Source organism: Rhamphochromis longiceps, linkage group LG5, assembly GCF_057381845.1.
Source record: "Rhamphochromis longiceps isolate RC_006_pf linkage group LG5, R_longiceps_female_GT1.1, whole genome shotgun sequence".
Taxonomy (NCBI): domain Eukaryota; kingdom Metazoa; phylum Chordata; class Actinopteri; order Cichliformes; family Cichlidae; genus Rhamphochromis; species Rhamphochromis longiceps.
This window is the reverse complement of record NC_140561.1, coordinates 23082629-23102436: the sequence shown is the minus strand read 5'-3', so window position 1 is coordinate 23102436 and position 19808 is coordinate 23082629. Positions and strand designations below refer to the sequence as shown.

Below are 19808 nucleotides of genomic sequence, written 5' to 3'. Positions count from 1 at the left end.
TTTACTTCTCAAACAGGATTTTTGCCTGCTGGGTCTTACATGAATCAAGTGTAAATTTTACATGGGTAGGCCACATTCACACAAACACATTGGGTTTTGCAAAACAATACATAATCCAGTGCGAGGATCCTAATATATGTTGTCAGGATCATGGTAAGTAATATCACAGTAATTTAATACTTACTGTGACACTTGGAGACACACAGGCTGCTCCCTTTCAGCTAATTAAATCAGATTACTGTAAGTGGTGGGTTCCTGCTAGGCTGCATCTGAACATAGTTTTCAGTCTCCTCTGTGAGAAACAGGAGTCTGAGACCTCTTTCTCAAAAAAAATGTATGCAATCTATATGTGTCCTCCTGAGCTGTCAAGAAGACAGCCTGAGCTTTTTGTTTGCAGTGATTTGACCAACATACAACACTGACTTTCTTCAAAGTGACCGGCATTGCAGCTTCCACTTTTTATAGCAACAAAGGAGATTAACTCATGTCTTTGCAGATATTATCTTTGTGTTGCTAAAAATGTTCTTCTATCTTAAATATGAGATTAACGTCAACTTAGTACTGAAATAGTACTATAAACAGCAGGAGTCCCGTTTTCAACCTACGCCCATACTTCAGGAAGCAGAATGCTGAGTGAGACAGAAAGGATTGTACTCAAAATTGTAGAAGGGGAGTCAGATGTATAAGTATCAGGGGAGGAGGTGGAGAAGGGCCAGACGCTAGAGCATGAAGGTGAGAGCTCAGAGAAAGACAGCAGCTTTCGAGGAGCCTGAGCAGGAACAAAGTGACAGCACCCACCATCCATTATGAATACAAATAAACATTTAGTCTAGAGCTCTAAGATTTTTTAGCATTGCAATATGTAGAAGTGAAAATTAGAGCCTTTTTAGTTTAACACACACACACACACGCATAAATTCTGTTTAAAATCAGCTAAAACGGTAATTTCTTAAACTGTTTATTCTGTTGATTTGTTTATTTAATATGTGTCCAGTAAACTCTACCTCTCCTTTATCAGTCAGAAGACTAAAGATAAAACTGTAATTTTTGAAATAATATGTTTGTTTATGTATTAGGGAGGCACCCCATTAGCATCGTTCTAAAGCACAGCTAGTCTTAAATACATTTGGTTAATAGGATATTTGCTGTATTTAAAGTTGATGTATTTAAAAGTATAAAATAATGTAAAAGTTGTTTTTTTTTTTGTTAAAGCTTTTGAGTTTTACTTTTTTACTTTACACTTTACAGAGTTTCTGGTCCCTGTTTTGATCTTATTATTTTGCTGGTATTGTTTCTCCTTCTCATCACTGGGCTTGTTCCTTCTGTCTTCCACTCTGTCTGTATCATGTTTAAGTCTTCCTGTCTCGTAGCATTTATTACTTCCACCTGTCTTTTTTGTGCCTCGTGTCATGTCGCTCATCAGTCCGCAGAATATAAAAATAGTCCTGTCCTCATTTTTTGCCCTTGTCAGACTGTTTCCCGTTGCATTCGGTGCCTCTTTCCACACATCTTGATAAGAACATTGTTGAAACTGTGTTTTTCTTTTTCACAAAATGTATTATTCCAAAAGAGCATTTTTTAATGTCCACCAGAAACTCCAAGTAACATGTAACACTTTGCCGCTTGTGACCTCTGATTGTTATTGTGTCTGGTTTTCAGCAATAACAAATGAAATGTAAACTAGACTGAGGTGCACGTTTTCCACTTAATCAGAATCCACCCAGTTATTTTCCACAATCTGAGTTATCGACTCTTTCCTTTGAAAAGAGTTTTTATAGAAAAACTCATCAACATGCTTATAACAACAAAGCACGTTTTCATTCTTGACCTTCATAACCCAATTGTGCTATTACTTACACCTTAAGAAAAAGCTGTCAGATATATCTATTAGAAGGTGGAATAATTTAAATACTCCTTTAAAAAGACAAAAGAATATATTGACATTACTGCATGGCTTAAAATGTCATGTGACCTGTCAGCAAAACCAGAGGATATGTGGTTTGCTGAGTCAATTTCATTAATCCTGAGACTGCAATTCACCTTGTGGCCTTTTATATTTGTTCAGCTGTGAGAAAATAAACAACAAAAAAGTAATAACATGGCATGTCTTCCCCAGACTGAAAACAGTACGTACCCACAGAGGGGGCAGGGGGAAAGCCCAAAGACTGCAGCAGAGACACTTCATAAAAGCAATAAAGTGTAGTGGATTTTGGCACTAAACTCTTTATCCTCTAAGAAGAGCAATATTAGACAGCTTTGTCAAAAAACCTTTTCCCATGGTGACTGCATTGATAGTCTTTACTTCTGTCTTAACTTCATCCATAACTCATTAGCAGATGCTCTTATACACGCTTTACTTCCAAGTGCTGGTTTGCCATCACAATTTCCTCTACAAGTGCCTAACTTCGTTGTAGGTGGAGGTCAAGAGCGACATTTGAAATACACATCCACCTTCTGCTCACTCCTGTGTTTAAAAACTCTGTAAAAAGATTCAACTGCCTGTTATATAAAGGATTATTTGGCAAATAGTTTCTATGAGCTTTGAGAGTTATATAAAAGTTCATCTTTCTTTAAATAATTGACTCTTTTACTGAAGTCAAATTCAAACAGGATAGCAAAGCCTTGGCAAGTCAAACTACTGAAAACTTAAAAGTACTCCAATCCAATCCTCGAAACTTGAAATATTTTAAAACCTTTAATAACATAATTTAATGTGATTACTTGTATTAAAACTCGTGAAAAATGCAGTGTCCACCAGGGCCAGACTGATGGCTTTATAGTCATGACTCCACATTCCCAGAAGGCACCTGAATAGTTTCCAAGATTAGTTGATGCCATTCCCATGCAGGTCTAAATTCCAAGAGCCAACCACATTACAAATGTCAGGTGTGGTTACCATATATGGCAGGGGCTTTAACCCCCTCCCGTTGCTAGAAGATCTTAATTTCCCACCATGACCTCTGTGTAATTAAACTGTAGTTATCTATCCATCACTGTTAATATAGAAACCCAGACGACTGTCTAGGGCCAAAAAAAGCACAAAAGATTAACACGAGTGTCCATGTTAATCTTCTTTTGTCTTCACTGCTCTTACTGATTTTTACTGGAATATTTCATAATGAACTGTGATTATGTGAAGTTACGGTACATTGAAATGTTCATCTGTAAAGTTTGGATACAGAAAAGGAATGTGATTTAATTCAGCATTTTATTTTGTAATTAAAAAACAGTTATAATAAATTAAAAGTTAAACATTGTATGTCAAACCAGCAAAGAAAACAACAGGATCTGTCATTAGACTCACTGCTGCGATGCACATCTTGTGGCTCTGAGGTCACTGAAGCCAGTCCTTCCAACATTAAATTGTGACATTAAGGGTTTGTGAGCCACTGATTGTCAACTCATTGGGCTGTCCCATAAGTAGATCCTGTTCCATGCATAATGAAGCGAGTCATAATGTCAAAAAACGTAAGTGTGCACTGGCAACTTTTCAACTCTTGCTCAGACCCCTTTGGAGGGAAGAACATTACATTCTCCTTCAGCTCTTTGAGTTTTATGAATCAAACCAGAAGACAATCTACTGCTAAATATTCAGGCCTCAGTCATGTGTCATCCCAAATCTGCACACAGTCACACTTACATGCACACAAACCAAGATCTGTAAACTGATTTTCCCCAGCTTGGCACCATTCTAGATCCCTACTGGTGACCTATTTTGTGTCTTAACTGCACACAAGCCAAAAACAGATCACATGCAGAGGCTCAGCACACAATGCATCAGCCTGTCCACATAAGGGCATCAAATATATCAAGAGATCATGTTATTTTGAAAGGTGGTTCGGGCTTCCATCTGCAGTGGAAGCCGAAGGACGGAGTTGACACAGTGGCTAGTCCGAGACGCTCCTCAGACATTGTCAGGCTTCACAGATGACAACTGGGAAATCTACATGGATGCACGGATGGTCCAGCTTTATAATTCCCTGTGAGGACACGAGAAAATAAAACGATTTGGACATATGCTACAGAGATCTGGTATTAGTGTGTAAAGTCTTGCTTTAAAATCTTAATTTCCTCACCTGAGGTGTGAGGTTTTTCTGAATCTTCTTCAGCTTCGCTTTTTTACGGCCGTTTCTTGTCACAATCGTCTCTTCGTAGAACTCATGGGCCAAGTCACCGTCTTCATCAAAGAACATTGAGCTGGAGCAAAGACACAAAATTACTTGCGCACAGTAATTATTTTTAATACACACAAGCTAGCTTGCTTCTTACGCACGTATTGTGTAAATATTTCTGGTCCACATACTCTAATTTGTGTACCACAAAGAACATCCACATAAGTGTGGTTTTAAGATGTCAAACTTAAGGTGTCTGAATACACCTTAAGCCACTTCCCATTCATGCGTGATGTGCAAAAAGAAGAAGAAAGAAAGAAAGAAAGAAAGAAAGAAAGAAAGAAAGAAAGAAAGAAAGAAAGAAAGAAAGAAAGAAAGAAATGTTGGCTAAAATGAAAACAGTGTCTTCCTGTGGGTTAAACGGCTGGTTTTAAAAGGTTAACAGTGTGAGGGGGGAAAAAAAAACAATACAAAATGAAAAGCAAACAACCAGATCAGTGTAAAAGTGGTGCGTAAGAGGGTAGTTAAAACCACTACAGGTCTGTTAAAGTCTGCTTGTGTCCAGTCTAAATACAGTGTGGAGAATCAAAATAGTGGACACATTAGCAGGAAGAACAACCTCAGCTGATCTGGTGTGATTCACTGGTTAAACACCATAAATCTTAGGACTTTTTCTCTCTCAATAGTGTTGGCCAAAGGTGAATGTGTAACTCTGTTTTCACCGAAAACATTTTTACAAAGAACATTTTCAACCATTCTTTACATTTCCCCCCCTTCGAAAGAACACACTGTATCACATTGCTGTTAAATATTTTCAAAATCTTTGCAAAATCATCACACACATACATCGCCCAGTTTAAATAAGGCTGGACAACATGCATGAAACAATCCTTTTCGAGCACTGCTTTTGAGTTGGAACCTCAGTCTACTCAAAAACCCACAGACTGCTAATTAAAAACGACACAAGTCAACAACAATGTCATAAATGAGTGTCTTGGTGTATGACGACATTACATTTACCTTCTTCTTGTAAAGACAAAAGGAGTGGCACCCGGGAAACTTCGAACTCTTGCCAGTGTCTGCTCATTTCCATCTTTGGTTGGATCGTCTGAACTACCTGAGCCAGAAAAAGGCCAAAATCCTTTGGATTTGGAGCCGCTACCTCCCATCTTCAGCTGCAGCACATTATTTTCTCGGGTCCCGAGGCTGCCAGTGGTGCTACAGTGTTACTGTACAAGATGAAATGTGCCTTCAGGGTGTGACACCTGTGAAAAGTGGCAAATAAAGGGTAGCTTTAGCTGCTTTCAGGCAAAACATAATGGCACGTATTGATTTATTTAGTCATTTTTACAAAATGCTACTTTAAGAAAGGCCGAGACCTGACTTTTCTTTAAACAAGACAAGTCCGGACTGAGTTCAGTTATGATCATTTTCTGCTGTAGGCCAGAAGCATGACGGTGCTAGAATAACACAGCAGCCAAAAATCACGCACGCAGTCACGCTTCTGTGTCACGAATTACAAATGGTTAGATATGGAGTTTAAATCAAACACAACAACATGAATATCTGCTTCTATCTGTCTAGTAGAAGACTCGGTAACATTTTGAAGCCATAGCAGTTAGCTAGTAAGCCTTTCCCGACACCAAGATCAGTTTGTCACCAGTGCTGAGAAACTTATCCCGGCTGCGCTAATCGTAGCTGCTTTTATGTCACTTTATGTACCGTCTGCTAACATCACCATTAGCTTTTATACTAGCATTAGCCAGGTCAACATGTTCCTAAACAAAATAACATTTACTGACGTCGCCATGGGCTAGCATGGACTGATTTAATAGTTCGTGCTGTTCCTCGTCGCTTTAGCTTAGCGGAGCACATACCTAAATTGCGCAGCAGTGTGCTCGTAGGTAAGAATTTCTCTTTGATGAATTTATGTTACTGGCTCGCTAATTCTGTACAAGCACAGACCTCATATCACACAAAGCTACGCTAAGTTGTTTATGCCATCTGACGGCCACGTTCTTCTTCTGTCCTTTCCCTCTGAAGCTTGGTGCAGAGACGCTGTGGTGAGCTAACGCCATCACATGGACAGGAATATAATAGTACTAGTGACTTGTCCGTTTTGATCTCATGTTGGGCCGAAACTAGTGAAACTGTCCCTTTTTTCAAGTGTATAGAATTTTAACTACACATTTAATTCCTCAGATAGCTTAATATTAAAAAAGAAGTGCTAATTCAACAGCACCTCTCTGTTTTTTCTACATAATAAAGAAATGCTGCTGTAGTAGATGGGAAAAAAAAGATCAGCACGATTCTTTGGGATTAAACTATAAGAAGTAAATGTGCCAAATTACATAAATCTATAACTGAATTACTTTGGTGTAGTATGACCAAGATGGAGGTCTTCATCAATAGGAAAAGCTGGAAAACCTATCAAAATAAAACTGAAAGTCCAAAATTTATGTTCTCTGCATTTTCCAAAGCCAAACTTTGGGACAGATTGGAGTCTTTGCTGGTCCCCCATGTCTTCTGTTTGACACCCGTGCTCATGAGCCAATAGTATAGCCACCCCTTGCCACATATACAGTTATTGGACACTTTACTACACCTTATTAGTACCAGGCTGGACTCCCTTTTGCCTTCAGAACTGCCTTAATTTTTCATGGCACTGATTCACCAGAAACATTCCTCAGATTTTGGACCATGTTGATAACATCATGCAGTTGCTCCTGATTTGTCAGCTGCTCAACCATGATTTCAATATCCAGTTACACCACATGCCAAAGGTCCAGTGTTGTAATGTTCAATAAAGCAGTTTCAGATGTTTTGAGCTTTGTGATATGGCATGTTATGGATGTGACTGAGAGGGAGGCAAGTGTAATAATGAAGATGCTAGAAGTAGAGGCAGCAACGGTGACCTACAGTGAACAGCTCACTGTGGGTCTTGATACTTAGGGTGAGAAGTAGGGCATATCTGATCACCAGTGGGTTGCAGATATCCAAAGCTGCTAAGGGATGCCAACAGAAACCTTCACACAGACAAAACTACTTGCCCATGTGGGGCCCAAAGCAGTTTTCTGTAGGCAAGTACATTGTGGGCTGTCCACAGAAAACTTTTTAGGGTCTCCAAAGGATAAAACTGCTGCTATCCCTGCGTGAACACACCCAACTGGGCCCACATGCAATGAGGGGTGGGTTTGCCCTGTCCACACAGCCCCACGCCTACCCACTGTGGGCCCACATGAGTGTGTTTGTTGTGTAGACGCCTAATCTCAGCCACATTCAAAAGACTTTGTCAAAAGCCCTTCTAGAAGAATCAAGGCTGACATATCAGCATATTAATACCTACATTTGAATGAGATGTTCTACAATCACATATGAGTGTAATATTCATGTGGAAACTACTGTGGTCCCCCACAATGGGCCTTCTAGTCGGGCACGCTGTTAGAAATAATCAAAAGTTTCATATTAAACAGCCATTTTTCACATTTTATTAGATCATCTGAACATCCACACATTTCAGCTTACCCAACTCATTTTCAGAGGCTGATTAAAGTGCCACAATTTTAAAAAACATCGTCGCAACATGAATAAAACTGAGTATAAGATGATAAACCAGATAAACTAAGATATGTCACTTTAAATAATCTAATCAAGCAGCATGATGTTTAAAGAAAGAAGTGTGATCAATTAGTCCACAACAATTTCATATGTTTTGAGTCAGTCCAGTTCATAGCTGTACTAGATCAAAATCACCCTGAACTGAACCTTTAAGTAATTCACATTAAATATTACAGCAAACTCCCTGCTTTATTACCAATCTCTAATCCATACAACATCATCACCTGAGCTATTTCATTCCCCTTTACCATGACATAAAATTTCTTATCGACACTTTTCATGGAAGAATGTCTTCTAATTATTCCAGTGTGAAGCTGAGTGTCTCGGTGTCAACCCGGTGTAGTCATCGGGGCCATGGCTTGCTTCATCATGTCTCTAGCAAGAGCGTAGCGCTTCACGATCTCTCTTACGTGTGCTTCTTCCTCCCGCTGAAGGATTCGCAGGAAGTTGCACAATTCAGGAAAGCTAAATGCATGCCACTGTGAAAGAGAGCAATTCACCATCTAAGCCCCATATATTGACAAGTTTATCTTTCTCAGAACAGAATGGAAACTTACATTTACATCCCCTGTCTCGTTCTCTTTCAGAACCAAGCTTAAGACTGTTTCACTGGGGCCAGCGCACAAGCGCAGGTATAGGGGACGCTCATCATCAGACAGTTTACGCATGTACACTAGAGGAAAGAGAAGCAGAATTTCACGATTCAACAATTGGTTCTATTTTAGTTTGTAAGAACAACGCAATATTAGGAATCCTACCTTGACCTTGTCTCTCTGTGCGTTCAAACAAGGCAAACTTTGCCGGGTTGTCCACAACGGTGAACTTATTGAGCAGTGCTTCGATGACTTCTCGTACCCGTGTTTCAGAGCTTATATGTAGGTGCTTTGCAGCATCTTTGGGGAGGTAGAATGATGTCCGCCGCTTCATCCGTCTTCCCTGATAATCATCTTCCTGCATCAAGCTCAAACTCTGACGGGGAGGAGGGAGGGAAATGGGACGAACTAACTGAAAGTGGACCTTGATGAAACCAGTGTAGGACCCATCTTTATTCTGAAGGGTGGACAGATTTATAGCATATAAATGGGAATTAAAAGGTTTAATACATTATCAACAAATATTATGAATAGAAATATGTTCACACATCTACATAACTATGCTGAGATGTGGTTGTAGTCAGACATTTATGACTAAAAAAACAAGAATTGCGTGCACAAGTTTAAATTTAATTTGGTTTTTCTTTAACCCACACAGGGTCACATATATACATACATACACCCCACAAATATTTGGTTAAATATCCCTTTGCATGTTGTGAAGGTTCTGACATAACTCTAGCTGGGTATTCGACTGCTCTTCTTGGCAGAACTGGTAGAGTTCATTTAAATTGATTAGTTTCCTGGCATGGTGCTTTTAATGGTAGATCACAAATTCTTAGTATGGTTGAGGTTGAGGCTTTGGGAAGGCCATTCCAGAAGCTTAATGTTAGCCTGCTTTTTCTTTGCTCCATTCCAAAACCAGTTTTGATGTTTGTTTGGGATCATTTTCCTGTTGAACTATCTGGTTGTATCCTAGCTGTTGATTTAGGGCGAAGTTGAAGAATTTGGAGATAGTGCTGCTTATTCATCATTTCATCCACTTTGTGCAATGTACCAGTACCACTGACAGCAAAACAGCCCAAGAGCACGATGCTACCACCACCATGCTTGACAGCTGGAATGGTGTTCTTAGGTTTGAAAGCCTCAGCTTTACTCCTCCAAACATACCTCTTGTCATTGTGGCTAAATAGCTCAATCTTTTCTTGGCTGACGATCAAACTTGTCCACGTGAGCAGTTGCAAATTTTAGTTGAGCTTGAAGGTGTTGATTTTGGAACAGGGGCCTCTTTCATGGTTTGAACCCCTTCAAAAGTGGTGACACATCTGAACAAGTTGTCCATTTGTACATCTGTTTAAACCTATGATCTTGGAAGCGCCAGTTGTTTGGAAATGGCTCTAATGACGCCAACTTGTGTAACTCTAGGATTGTCCTTCTTGGATCTTCACTGAGTTCCTTGGACTTTTCCATTGTTCTGATTATTGGTCAATCCAATGAGTGCTTTTAAAACAAATTATTTTTATGCGTTTTGCTTTTTATACCCATTGTAGTCAATCATGATTACTAATGAGAAGTTTTTAGTTGTCGGTGTTTCTATATATTATAGTTTGTATGTATACTTTTAACCCTGTGTGGATCAGAGAAAATCTAAGGAGCTTGGAAAGAAAGCGACTGGCAACAAAGCAAGTCCAGACACTTTTCTTTCCAAGCTCCTTAGACAACGACGACCTGGATGACTGAGAACCTTCACAGACATATAGCAACAAAGTGGTTTCTGTTTACATACAATCATAATGATTGTATGCAAACCTCTGACCACAACTCTATGTATTTATATGAAAATGCACATTTTTTGCTTAACTGAATCTCAATGAAACTGTTTTTTTCAGTTCCTCACATCCACCATGTAGAGATTGTTGCTGATCTGAGCATTGTATTCCTTCACCTTCTGTTGAATCTCACTAACACTTAACTCCTGTTTACCCAACTCGATCTGTTCATCCTGAAAAGAAAATGGAAAGAACAACAAATAAGCCACGATACAGTGAGCAGAAAGCTTGCCTTCACAACTAGGCTTTAAAAAGGGAAGGTGAAATAAAACAAATGCATGAAAAAAAAGTCAGCTCAATACAAGCTCTTTTTATGTAGCCAGAAAAAAACAATAAAGAAATATTTACTTAAAACAGTTGACCAAAAAAAAAAATAGCCTGATAAACTATGCCACAGCCTCACCAGTACATTACTGTGAAAGAAAGATGAACACACAGTGAAATGCAGGTTCATCTCCCAGCTGCTGGCTTCCTGAGTAAAGGATGAGTCGCTCTTCTAGCATCACCATTACCATTTGCTCCTCACTGACAGTAAAAACGCAATAATGACATCTGGAGGGGGAAACCTACTCCCAGTGGGATCTGCTTAAATTATCTTAAGTGACAATTTTCCCCTCATGTTATTGCTCATCTATACTTCAGAGGATTTTAGTGGAGAAAAATCTAAACCTCGGCATTATTTTAATGTTTTCTATGTTTATGTTTCTATATTTGTAAATGCACTTATAACAACCACACCAATGGCTTTATTTTTGTTGAATTCAATACTTTGCTGCAGCTTTCCCGGGAGCCTAACACATCCAAACATGCAGGCATTAGAACTTCCAAAGCCTTGTAAATGCACTTTCATCCTTCTACAACAAGGCCCCTAAATTGTTCTGATTGTTTTCCCAGTAAAAGGTGTACTGAAAAAAGGATATTATTATCAGTTATAAAGTTACTATTTACAAAATATAATAAAGGATCTGACTGTGTCTGGTTGGTGCACAATCATAAATGAGACCAGGCAGCCAAAAGAAGTGAACTGAGAAGAAAAATTCCAAAATAATCTAAAATCTATACTCCCAAGTATTCCTGTGGGGAACCAGAGACGAGAGTAGTGGGCAGCTTCCCTCCATTTGACCTACCCACCTACTCCATATGAATGTAGGAAGAGTTAAGTGCACTTTATTTTTGTGCAAAAATAAAAAAATCCTAGTTGTACAAATAAATAACAAGCAACTGAAATTTTTCTGTAGCTACGAAAATAGAAAAAATACAAATGAAAACTGCTGTCTACACAAATACACTGCTATTATAGTGTTCTTGTTTTCCTTACCACATTTGTGTCTGTCTCGATGCAGTCATCAGATAAAGCTGCAGGCTCTGCTAACAAACTTCCATGTGTCATGCAGTCCAGCTGGATGGACGGTCGGCACCGGTAGTGACAAGTGTAGCTGCAGTCTATGAGAGTGAGACGAAAAGAGAGCGATAAATCACTAAAGGTGATATATGTCAAGACTTGCGGTGTAGCTTCTTCTCATGTTGTTTCTAGTCGTAATTGTTTTCCCTTCCTAAAAACCTGGCTGTGTCGAATTGCTTCATAGCGCGCTGCTGCATGCAGCAGGAAGGCAAAAAAAAAAAAAAAAGACGCTCCCTGGCTCTACATGTAGCACACAGGAAGTCAAAATGTGATGCTTTCCAGAGCTTCCTTCAGATTAGGAAAAAATGTGTGATAAAATTCCTAATGAATGGAAAAACTAACATATGAATCCTACATACTATAAATCATGTGATGCAGAAAGTGAAGAATACATCACATGTCCTCAGTTTGAACCTCATGAATGGCTGGAGGCTTCCTGTGTAGCCATTTTCTCCCTGTGCCTGCATGAGTTTCCTCCTTGTGCTTTGGCTTCCTCCCACAGTCCAAAAACATGGATGATAAGGCCACTGATGATTCCAAATTGGCCATATGTGTGGATATGGGTTGTCTGTTTCTTGTGTTTGCCCTCTGATGTTCTCGCTTTAGTTTCACAATATTTTTAGTTATTTATTTAAAATTTGCTTTATCTCAATTTCAGCACCTTCTTCAAAGGGCAATGATTAAATATTTCCACTAGTTAATGTAATAACCCTAAACTACTCACTGGATGTGGTAGAGCTGGTAGTGTAGCCACTACCAGCTCCACCACCATCATCAAGTTTGCTGACGACACCGTCGTGGTGGGCCTGATCTCTGATAACAACGAGACGGCCTACCTGAAGGAGATTAGGAATCTGGAGAACTGGTGCCAGAGGAACAACCTCCTTCTAAACGTCAGTAAGACAAAGGAGCTGATAGTGGACTTCAGCACTAAGCAGGAGAGGAACTACCAGACCCCTGTCATCAACGAGTGCCCAGTGGAGAGAGTGGACAGCTTCAAATACCTCGGAGTTCACATCACGCAGGACCTGTCATGGTCCTGTCACATCAACACCATGGTGAAAAAGGCCCGTCAGCGTCTCTACCACCTCAGATGCTTGAGAGACTTCCAACTGCCCTCCAAGGTGCTCAGGAACTTTTACTCCTGCACCATAGAGAGCATCCTGACGGGAAACATCTTAACCTGGTTTGGGAACAGCACCATGCAGGACAGACAAGCTCTACAGAGGGTTGTGCGGTCAGCTGAGCGCACCATCCGCTCCGAGCTCTCTCAATCACACCACCACACAGTACTGACCCACACATATAGTTCTTACACACACACTGGACATTCTGGACATTGTTTTCACTTCATCACTTAAATCACTTTAAGCATATTTGCACTGCACAAGACATAATGTGGATTGCACAACACTGGACATTATATTCTTCATTTCCAGTTAATACTTGTACAGCTGCTGTTATTGTGTGTATATTTATTTATATTTATTTATTTATATTTCTTCATACATTCTTATATAGTTCTATATTGTGTATTGTGTATTTTGTTGTACAGTTATTTTATTTTCAACTTTAATTTATATATTTTATCTTATTCTTCCCAGTTAAATTTACCCTTCATTCTAATTTGTGTTGTACAGTTATTTCATTTTTAACCTTAATTTATATTTTATTCCTTCCTAGTTAAATTTACCCTTTTTAATTTTTCATATTTATTTCCTTTCTTATTCATAGCCTTTTCCTTTTTTGTTTTCTTTAGGTCACGAGCAGTTGTCCAAGCATTTCACTACATATCGTTCTGTGTATGACTGTGTACGTGACAAATAAAATTTGAATTTGAATTTGAATTTGGATACTACATAATTAATCAAAGAATAACGCTGTTTCTATTTCCAATGTTCAAATACTTTCACAAAAGAACAAAGTGAATTTGTGATTCTGTTGCTCGACTCTCTACTTCTAATCTCCCCGGCAGATGGGGCGATGGGAAGTTTACTTGTTCATTAGGAAGATTTGAATCTTTAAAAACAAATATCTAATATATAACTTTTATATACAGTGACTGGCCAGTTTATTATATAAAATTATCAACCACTCGTTCACAAAAATATCTAATCAGCCAATCACCAGTGACCTTGAAGGTGTGGTTGTGGGTGCCAGATGGGCTGGTTTGAATCTTTCAGGCATCGCTGATCTACTGGGATTTTCAGAATTAGATTTTTTTCTTTTGAGTCAGTGGAGGACAGGAGGTCACTGAACAAACTGCTCTCCATCATGGACAGAACATCTCACCTGCTCCACTCCACACCTCAGAGGCAGCAGAGGCACTTCTACCTCAGACTAAATCAACTCTGATGGCATGAAGAAGGCGTCAGGAGACCATTCCCAATGTTCTCTATAAAGGTGTATTATAACTCTTCATTCTGCAGTTGTTTTTCTTTTTCTTAGATTCATAGTGTAAATATTATTTATTAATTGCAATTTGCACTATACTCTCACACAATGTCATTTAAAACACAGTCAAAGTAAGAATAACTTCATTTTTTACTTTTCTTTGTTTTGTTTTGTTTTTATCAGTGCTGTATAAATACATCTCATAGTATAAACCCTTTACTAGACACCTGTGGTGGGTTTTTTTTTACTTTAATTTTGTTGTTTATTTGTGTTTTATTGTAGACTTGATTATTTTTATTCTTTTTCCTACTGCTGTAACACAACAGTTTCCCATGTGGGATCAATAAAATATCTATCTATCTATCTATCTATCTATCTATCTATCTATCTATCTATCTATCTATCTATCTATCTATCTATCTATCTATCTATCTATCTATCTATCTATCTATCTATCTATCTATCTATCTATCTATCTATCTATCTATCTATCTATCTCAACCTAACCTTTGCACTTTTGGAAAGTGGAGCAATAGAAGCTTTGGATCATGGACAAATCTGCAGCAACTGTGTGATGTTTTCATCTGAGTGTATAGCAAGAAACTTCAAAAGACTACAGTTTTCAGCAAACTTTACTCTACTAGGAATCAGCAGTGCATTTGTCGGAAAATGTTTTGTGCTTTGGATGTGGACGCTTGGAGGGACTGACTGATTTTATAGTCAGGCTGTCAGCTAGAGTTGTGTTTAGGGGATGATGGAGGTCTGTGATGTGAAAGAAGAAGATCTGCATTATCAGGATTTACTTGTTTGTTTTGTTTGTTTCATGGGAACTGTTGACGGTGAGAGAAATAGAGATTATAACCAGGATTATCCTGTAAACAAATCTTTTGTGGAAGTACTTACTGGTGCAGCGTAAACTCTGCTTATAAAGCCCCCAGATGAATTCACCACACAGGTCACACCAGGTGAGATGTGCATGACTGTATGGCTGGAAATCATGACCCACACCAGTCTCTCCTGTGTGATGACCAGAGGCCTCAATGCTGACGTTATCTCCAACCAGACGGACGACACAGTAGTGGCTGGGATGACCCAGGTTTGCAGTCGACGGGGCTACGTGGACAGCTGGAGCGGCCAGCTCGATGGGATCATTTACACTGAGATCCTGCAGCTCTATCAGCTCACATTTAGACATCCTGACCTCGATGCAGAGACGCAGATGCCAATATGTCAGCCAAGCACTTGCTGTCCATGAGCTATTGTGGGTGCATGTTGCCTTTCAAGATGAAAATATATGCACCTTTGCATGCTTTGCAAATTTATAGCGTGTGAGGCAAAAAAAAAGGCACTGGGTCAAGATTTGATTGAGTCCACTGTGATAATGGCCTCTAAGTCCCCAGGAGCTGCAAGACAGGTAAAACAAAAATGTTAATGGATACGTTTAACATAAACATGCGTTCAGCATGTGCACTGTATGGGTTTTACGAATAAAAAAAATAAACCAAAAGATTAGTCTTTGTTATCTGATGCCAGGATAAGATTATATTAAAATGTGGGACAAGACGACAAGTATGATCCTGTACAATCCTGGGACAACTCGTGTTGTTTGACAGTAGGACTGTGAGGCCAAACTGCATATTTAAGACAAAACATTGACACTAAAAGTGGAAAAATAGCAATTGTTGCATGCAGAAAGCACAGAGCTATGTCAGAAACAACTGGCAACTTCAGTAACAACCACATGGCTCATACTTTTTGTTGATAATTGTCAGTTTACTTTGAAGAACCTGAATACATCATTCAGCTGAGACAGACAGCATGTGCACACTGCTTGCCAGTGTTGATCTCTGAGCTGCAGAAACTGATAATAATAATAATAATAATGATGATAATAAAGTCAAATACCACTAGGAAGAATAAGTGTACATGCTCACAGGTTCATCTGGATCTCTTTAAATTAGTGTCCTTGTGGAGCTGCTTTGTGCCGTGAATATGAATACCCGGGAGTCTGTCTGCCAAGTGGGTCACCACACGGTGCAATTATTCACACAGGGCAACAAGAGCCCATTGTAACCGTCCATAAGTATCCATGCAATTTATTTATTATGGGGGATCTTATCGGTTTGTTTACCAGTCGAACTCATGTATGCTTAAGTCTTCACGACATCTTATTGTTTCATTGGTCATCTGATTTGCTTAATGCAGCTCTGCGTGTAACGGAGTTAATCCCGCAGTCTGAGACGGGACGACAAACTCAAGTTGACAGTCACACCCGAGCAAAAATCCGTATTTTTTGAAAGACAAAGTGTTGAAGATGACCTTACCTCGCTTACTTTATCACCCACACTCATTCTACAGGGAATCTGAAGAGCGTTCGCAGCTTCTCGTTGAATTAACAGCGACCCGTCCCTCGTCCGACGCACGCACTTCTGTTTGCGCATGCACATTGTGGGTGTGGGATTACCGTATAATCCCATATGAGTATTAAGCTACACTAAGAGGAATCCCCTCTGTTCTCATCAGACACTCGACTGTTAGATGGAGTTGTAAGTGGGAGCTGTTCTTGATGATACTGATGATAGCTTTGGCAGGATGTTAAAATAAATTTAAAAAAAAGATCGTAAATTAAATATAAACGGTTACTAAATAAATTTATTATTATTTTTTCATCTCTGTGTTGTTGCTGAATGACGCATTTCATTTGGGAAATTCCTTTGACAACAAAGCCCAGTATTTAATAAACGTTGCTGTATCAGAAAGAGTAGCGATCATTTAAAATAATAATAATAATTTAACTGTTTAATTCCGAATAACAAAATTAATTCTTAATGATAATCTTTTAGTCCATAATAAAACAGTAGATATGCTTAAACGGATACTTGTTTGAAATGAACAGAATGATTCATTTTTGATTTGGGGATACTTGAACTGGCAAATCAGTCAGAGAGAAAAAAAAACCTTCCAGGCTCCAATATGGCAGATTCTCCCAGGCCAGAAATGCATGTTAGAATACCATAACATGATTTATTCATGTCCCACACGCTCACTCTCTGTTTCTCACAAGTGGGAGTAAGGCACATCTGAAGCTACAAGAGGGCATGAGATAATTTCTCTACAGTTAGTAACGACTAAAAACCAGCCAAACAGAAAACAGCGTTTTCACAGTTAAAGGTCCACAGCTCTGGAACATCAGAACAGATAAAAAAGGAAGGGAATGTATGGCTTAATGAAGAAATAGAATAGAAGAATAGAATAGCCCTTTATTGTTATTGTACATGTACAACGTAGTCATGGAAATCTGTCACTAGAATGGGTCTTTTGGGCTCTGCAAAAAAAGATCCACGTCGCTGCAACCCCCTCTGGCCTCGGCTCCGTGGCTGCTGGGTGACCCCTCATCTGGGGCTCTCCTCAGCTCTTCCCAGGAGGGTGGCACGGTTGCCCCTTTAGTGGTCCTCCTTGGGTCTTCGTACTCTGGGCCCTCTGGATGTCTGGGGCCTGGATCTCCTCCATACCTGCTTCATGCCCTGGGGGACGGGGCTATGGCCCCCCACACTCCCTAGCAGATCGTTACATGGAGAAACCTTTTGAATACAAGCGTGCTGATCCACACAGGTATGCACACAGGTATACACACGGGTGTTCACAGACACAAACTACACCTTTCTTGGCTGCTACCTCAAAGCACATTGTGCGCTGTTGATCTTGCGTGCTGCACAATAACATTTAATATTTAGTATCTACTGTTAGCTAGTTTATTGTGATAGTGTTATATTTATTATGTTGGTCTTTTTTGTTTGTTTGTTTTTTTGTTTTTTTCTTCTCTCAACAGGTGATCCAGGTGTTTTTCTTTCTTTCTTTCTTTCTTCCCTCCTTTCTCACTATCTATTCTTCCCAGTTTGTCTTTCTCTCCCTCTCTTTCATTCTTTCTTTCTCCCTGTCCTATCCCCCAGTCATCTCTGTCCCGTCTGTAACAACTGAAAATAAAATAAAACAAATATATAATTATAATAAAGGTCAATCAAATGGACTGATGTGGCAAGGCCATGATGATGCACTTGGTAAAGTAAATTCGCTAGGCATCTTTTTTGGCCTTCAGACAACAATTCTATTGGCTAAAGATCCAAACGGGACAGGCAAAAAAAAAAAAAGAAGAAGAAAAAGAATGGGTCTTTTGCTTTTTTCCAGTCTCTTTCATTTACTTTTCTCTTCAGTTAACTGAAAACATGCTCTATTGAACTAAGGTCAGGTGACTGACTTGACCATTGAAGAATATTTAATTTCTTTGCACCCAGAAACGTTTGGGTTGCTTTTTCAGTATGCTTTGAGCTATTATCCATTTGTACTGTGAAGTATAGTCTGATCAGTTTTGCAGCATTTGGTTGAATTTGGGCAGAGAGTATAGCCCTGTGAACTTCAAAGTTCATCCTACTAGTTCTATAAGTAGTCGTATCTTCAAGAAACACTGCTGACCTGGGTCCACTGGCAGCCGTACATGCTCATGTCATAATATTGTCTCCATGTCTGATAGATGACGTAGTATGAGCCGTTTCTCTCATCCTCCACACTTTTCTCTTCCCATCAATCCGACACAAGTTAATCTTGGTTTCATCTGTCCAAAGATTTATTTCCAAAACTGTGCAGCCTCTTTTCGATGTTCTCCAACACAGTATAATCTAAACTTCCTGTTTCTGAGTGTAACCATTGTTTTTTGTTGTAAGCCTTGTGTATTTCCATTCATGAAAGTGTGTCTTGATTATAGACTTTGACAATGACATGTCTACAGTGTTCTTGACTTGATTTGATGTTGTGAATTGTCTTTCTTAACCATGGAAATAATTCTGTTATCATACCCTTTAAATTCCTGCCAGGTCTACTTGCTCCTTTAAAGAACCAACAACGTGAGTATCTAAAAGCAAAAGCAACTTTACTGCTCATGCTTACCTTTTAAGAAGCTTCATTTTTAAAGCCTGCAACAGTGAAGACATGCAGTACCCTGTGTGGTGTGCATTGTATAGGACGGAGAGAGGAGACAGATACTCTGACTGACAATGTTGTTGTTTTCTGTGCTCTTTGTGACTCTGCAAGTGTGGAAGCCATGCAGAGTCACAAGCTTATTAGAGCGTAACTGAAGAACAACAACTAATAGGCAGCTGACCAGTAAGTGCTGGGTGTGGAACTGGTGCCATTAGTCTGACATATAACATAAACTGAGGAAATGCTTTAGGTACTTTAGATGACACTTCTTATCCACTGTGCAATAAATAGCATGAGGGATGCATCTAATGGCACCGAAATTTATTTTGCAGAATTTTCTCAATAACCGACAACTACAAAACCACTTTGTTAGAGATAAATACACCTTTTCAAGGACCTTGACCACGTGTTAAAGGGCCTGGCAGCAATCGCGTGCAAGTATTCAAGCACTTTTGAGGAGAGGTTGTACTACAATGCTCTGTCCACGTCAGCTAGCAACTGAAGCCGGCGGTTAAGCTGGTCAGAATAAAATGAAAGGAATTGTGGGAATTTCGGTTTCAGAATAAAAGCTTTACCATGTAACAAGATTGCCGTTTTATTTGGATTTGAGTTATTTCTGAGTCTTTGCACAGACTACTACAGGTTAATCAGACAAAGCTCAGATCTTGGGCTGGTGGACTAAAAATATTATGTCTGTATTTTTCAGATCAGACAAGCCAAGGAAACGATTGTTATGAAAACTCTTGTGGAGATGCTCCTATATCAATAGATCATTTACAGAACCCAAGGTTAATGCTCCATCTGGTATGTTATAACCTTATTTACTTACATGATTTAATTCAGGATAAGGATAAATGTGTTTATGTGCAGGACTGTGTAACATACA

At 39.2% G+C, this 19808-nt stretch overlaps 2 protein-coding genes across 2 annotated transcripts; both read right to left on the bottom strand.

Annotated features, from left to right (window-relative positions):
• Positions 1–3194: 3194 nt before the first annotated feature.
• Positions 3195–6147, bottom strand: tusc2b (tumor suppressor 2, mitochondrial calcium regulator b). The gene is made up of 4 exons (XM_085406706.1): positions 5990–6147; positions 5133–5377; positions 4077–4197; positions 3195–3980 (listed from the first exon to the last, which is right to left on the bottom strand). The coding sequence occupies exons 2-4, from the start codon at positions 5279–5281 to the stop codon at positions 3915–3917; spliced, it is 336 nt and encodes a 111-aa protein (XP_085262832.1). The 5' UTR covers positions 5282–5377; positions 5990–6147; the 3' UTR covers positions 3195–3914.
• A 1444-nt stretch (positions 6148–7591) lies between these two features.
• Positions 7592–16384, bottom strand: rassf1 (Ras association domain family member 1). The gene is made up of 7 exons (XM_085406705.1): positions 16273–16384; positions 14852–15351; positions 11471–11595; positions 10221–10325; positions 8489–8780; positions 8288–8403; positions 7592–8209 (listed from the first exon to the last, which is right to left on the bottom strand). The coding sequence occupies exons 2-7, from the start codon at positions 15141–15143 to the stop codon at positions 8060–8062; spliced, it is 1080 nt and encodes a 359-aa protein (XP_085262831.1). The 5' UTR covers positions 15144–15351; positions 16273–16384; the 3' UTR covers positions 7592–8059.
• Between the last annotated feature and the right edge of the window lie 3424 nt (positions 16385–19808).

What these genes read in the sequence shown, in the direction of transcription:
- rassf1 (XM_085406705.1), bottom strand. Translation starts at nt 15,143, where the DNA reads ATGTCTAAATGTGAGCTGATAGAGCTGCAGGATCTCAGTGTAAATGAT. An exon ending in GCAGAGTTTACGCTGCACCA is followed by an intron (nt 11,596 to 14,851) that starts GTAAGTACTTCC and finishes TCACTCTCATAG; the next exon opens with ACTGCAGCTACACTTGTCAC. An exon ending in ACGAGACAGGGGATGTAAAT is followed by an intron (nt 8,210 to 8,287) that starts GTAAGTTTCCAT and finishes TCTCTTTCACAG; the next exon opens with TGGCATGCATTTAGCTTTCC.
- tusc2b (XM_085406706.1), bottom strand. Translation starts at nt 5,281, where the DNA reads ATGGGAGGTAGCGGCTCCAAATCCAAAGGATTTTGGCCTTTTTCTGGC. An exon ending in TTTGTCTTTACAAGAAGAAG is followed by an intron (nt 4,198 to 5,132) that starts GTAAATGTAATG and finishes TCTTTGCTCCAG; the next exon opens with CTCAATGTTCTTTGATGAAG. An exon ending in AGAAAAACCTCACACCTCAG is followed by an intron (nt 3,981 to 4,076) that starts GTGAGGAAATTA and finishes GTGTCCTCACAG; the next exon opens with GGAATTATAAAGCTGGACCA.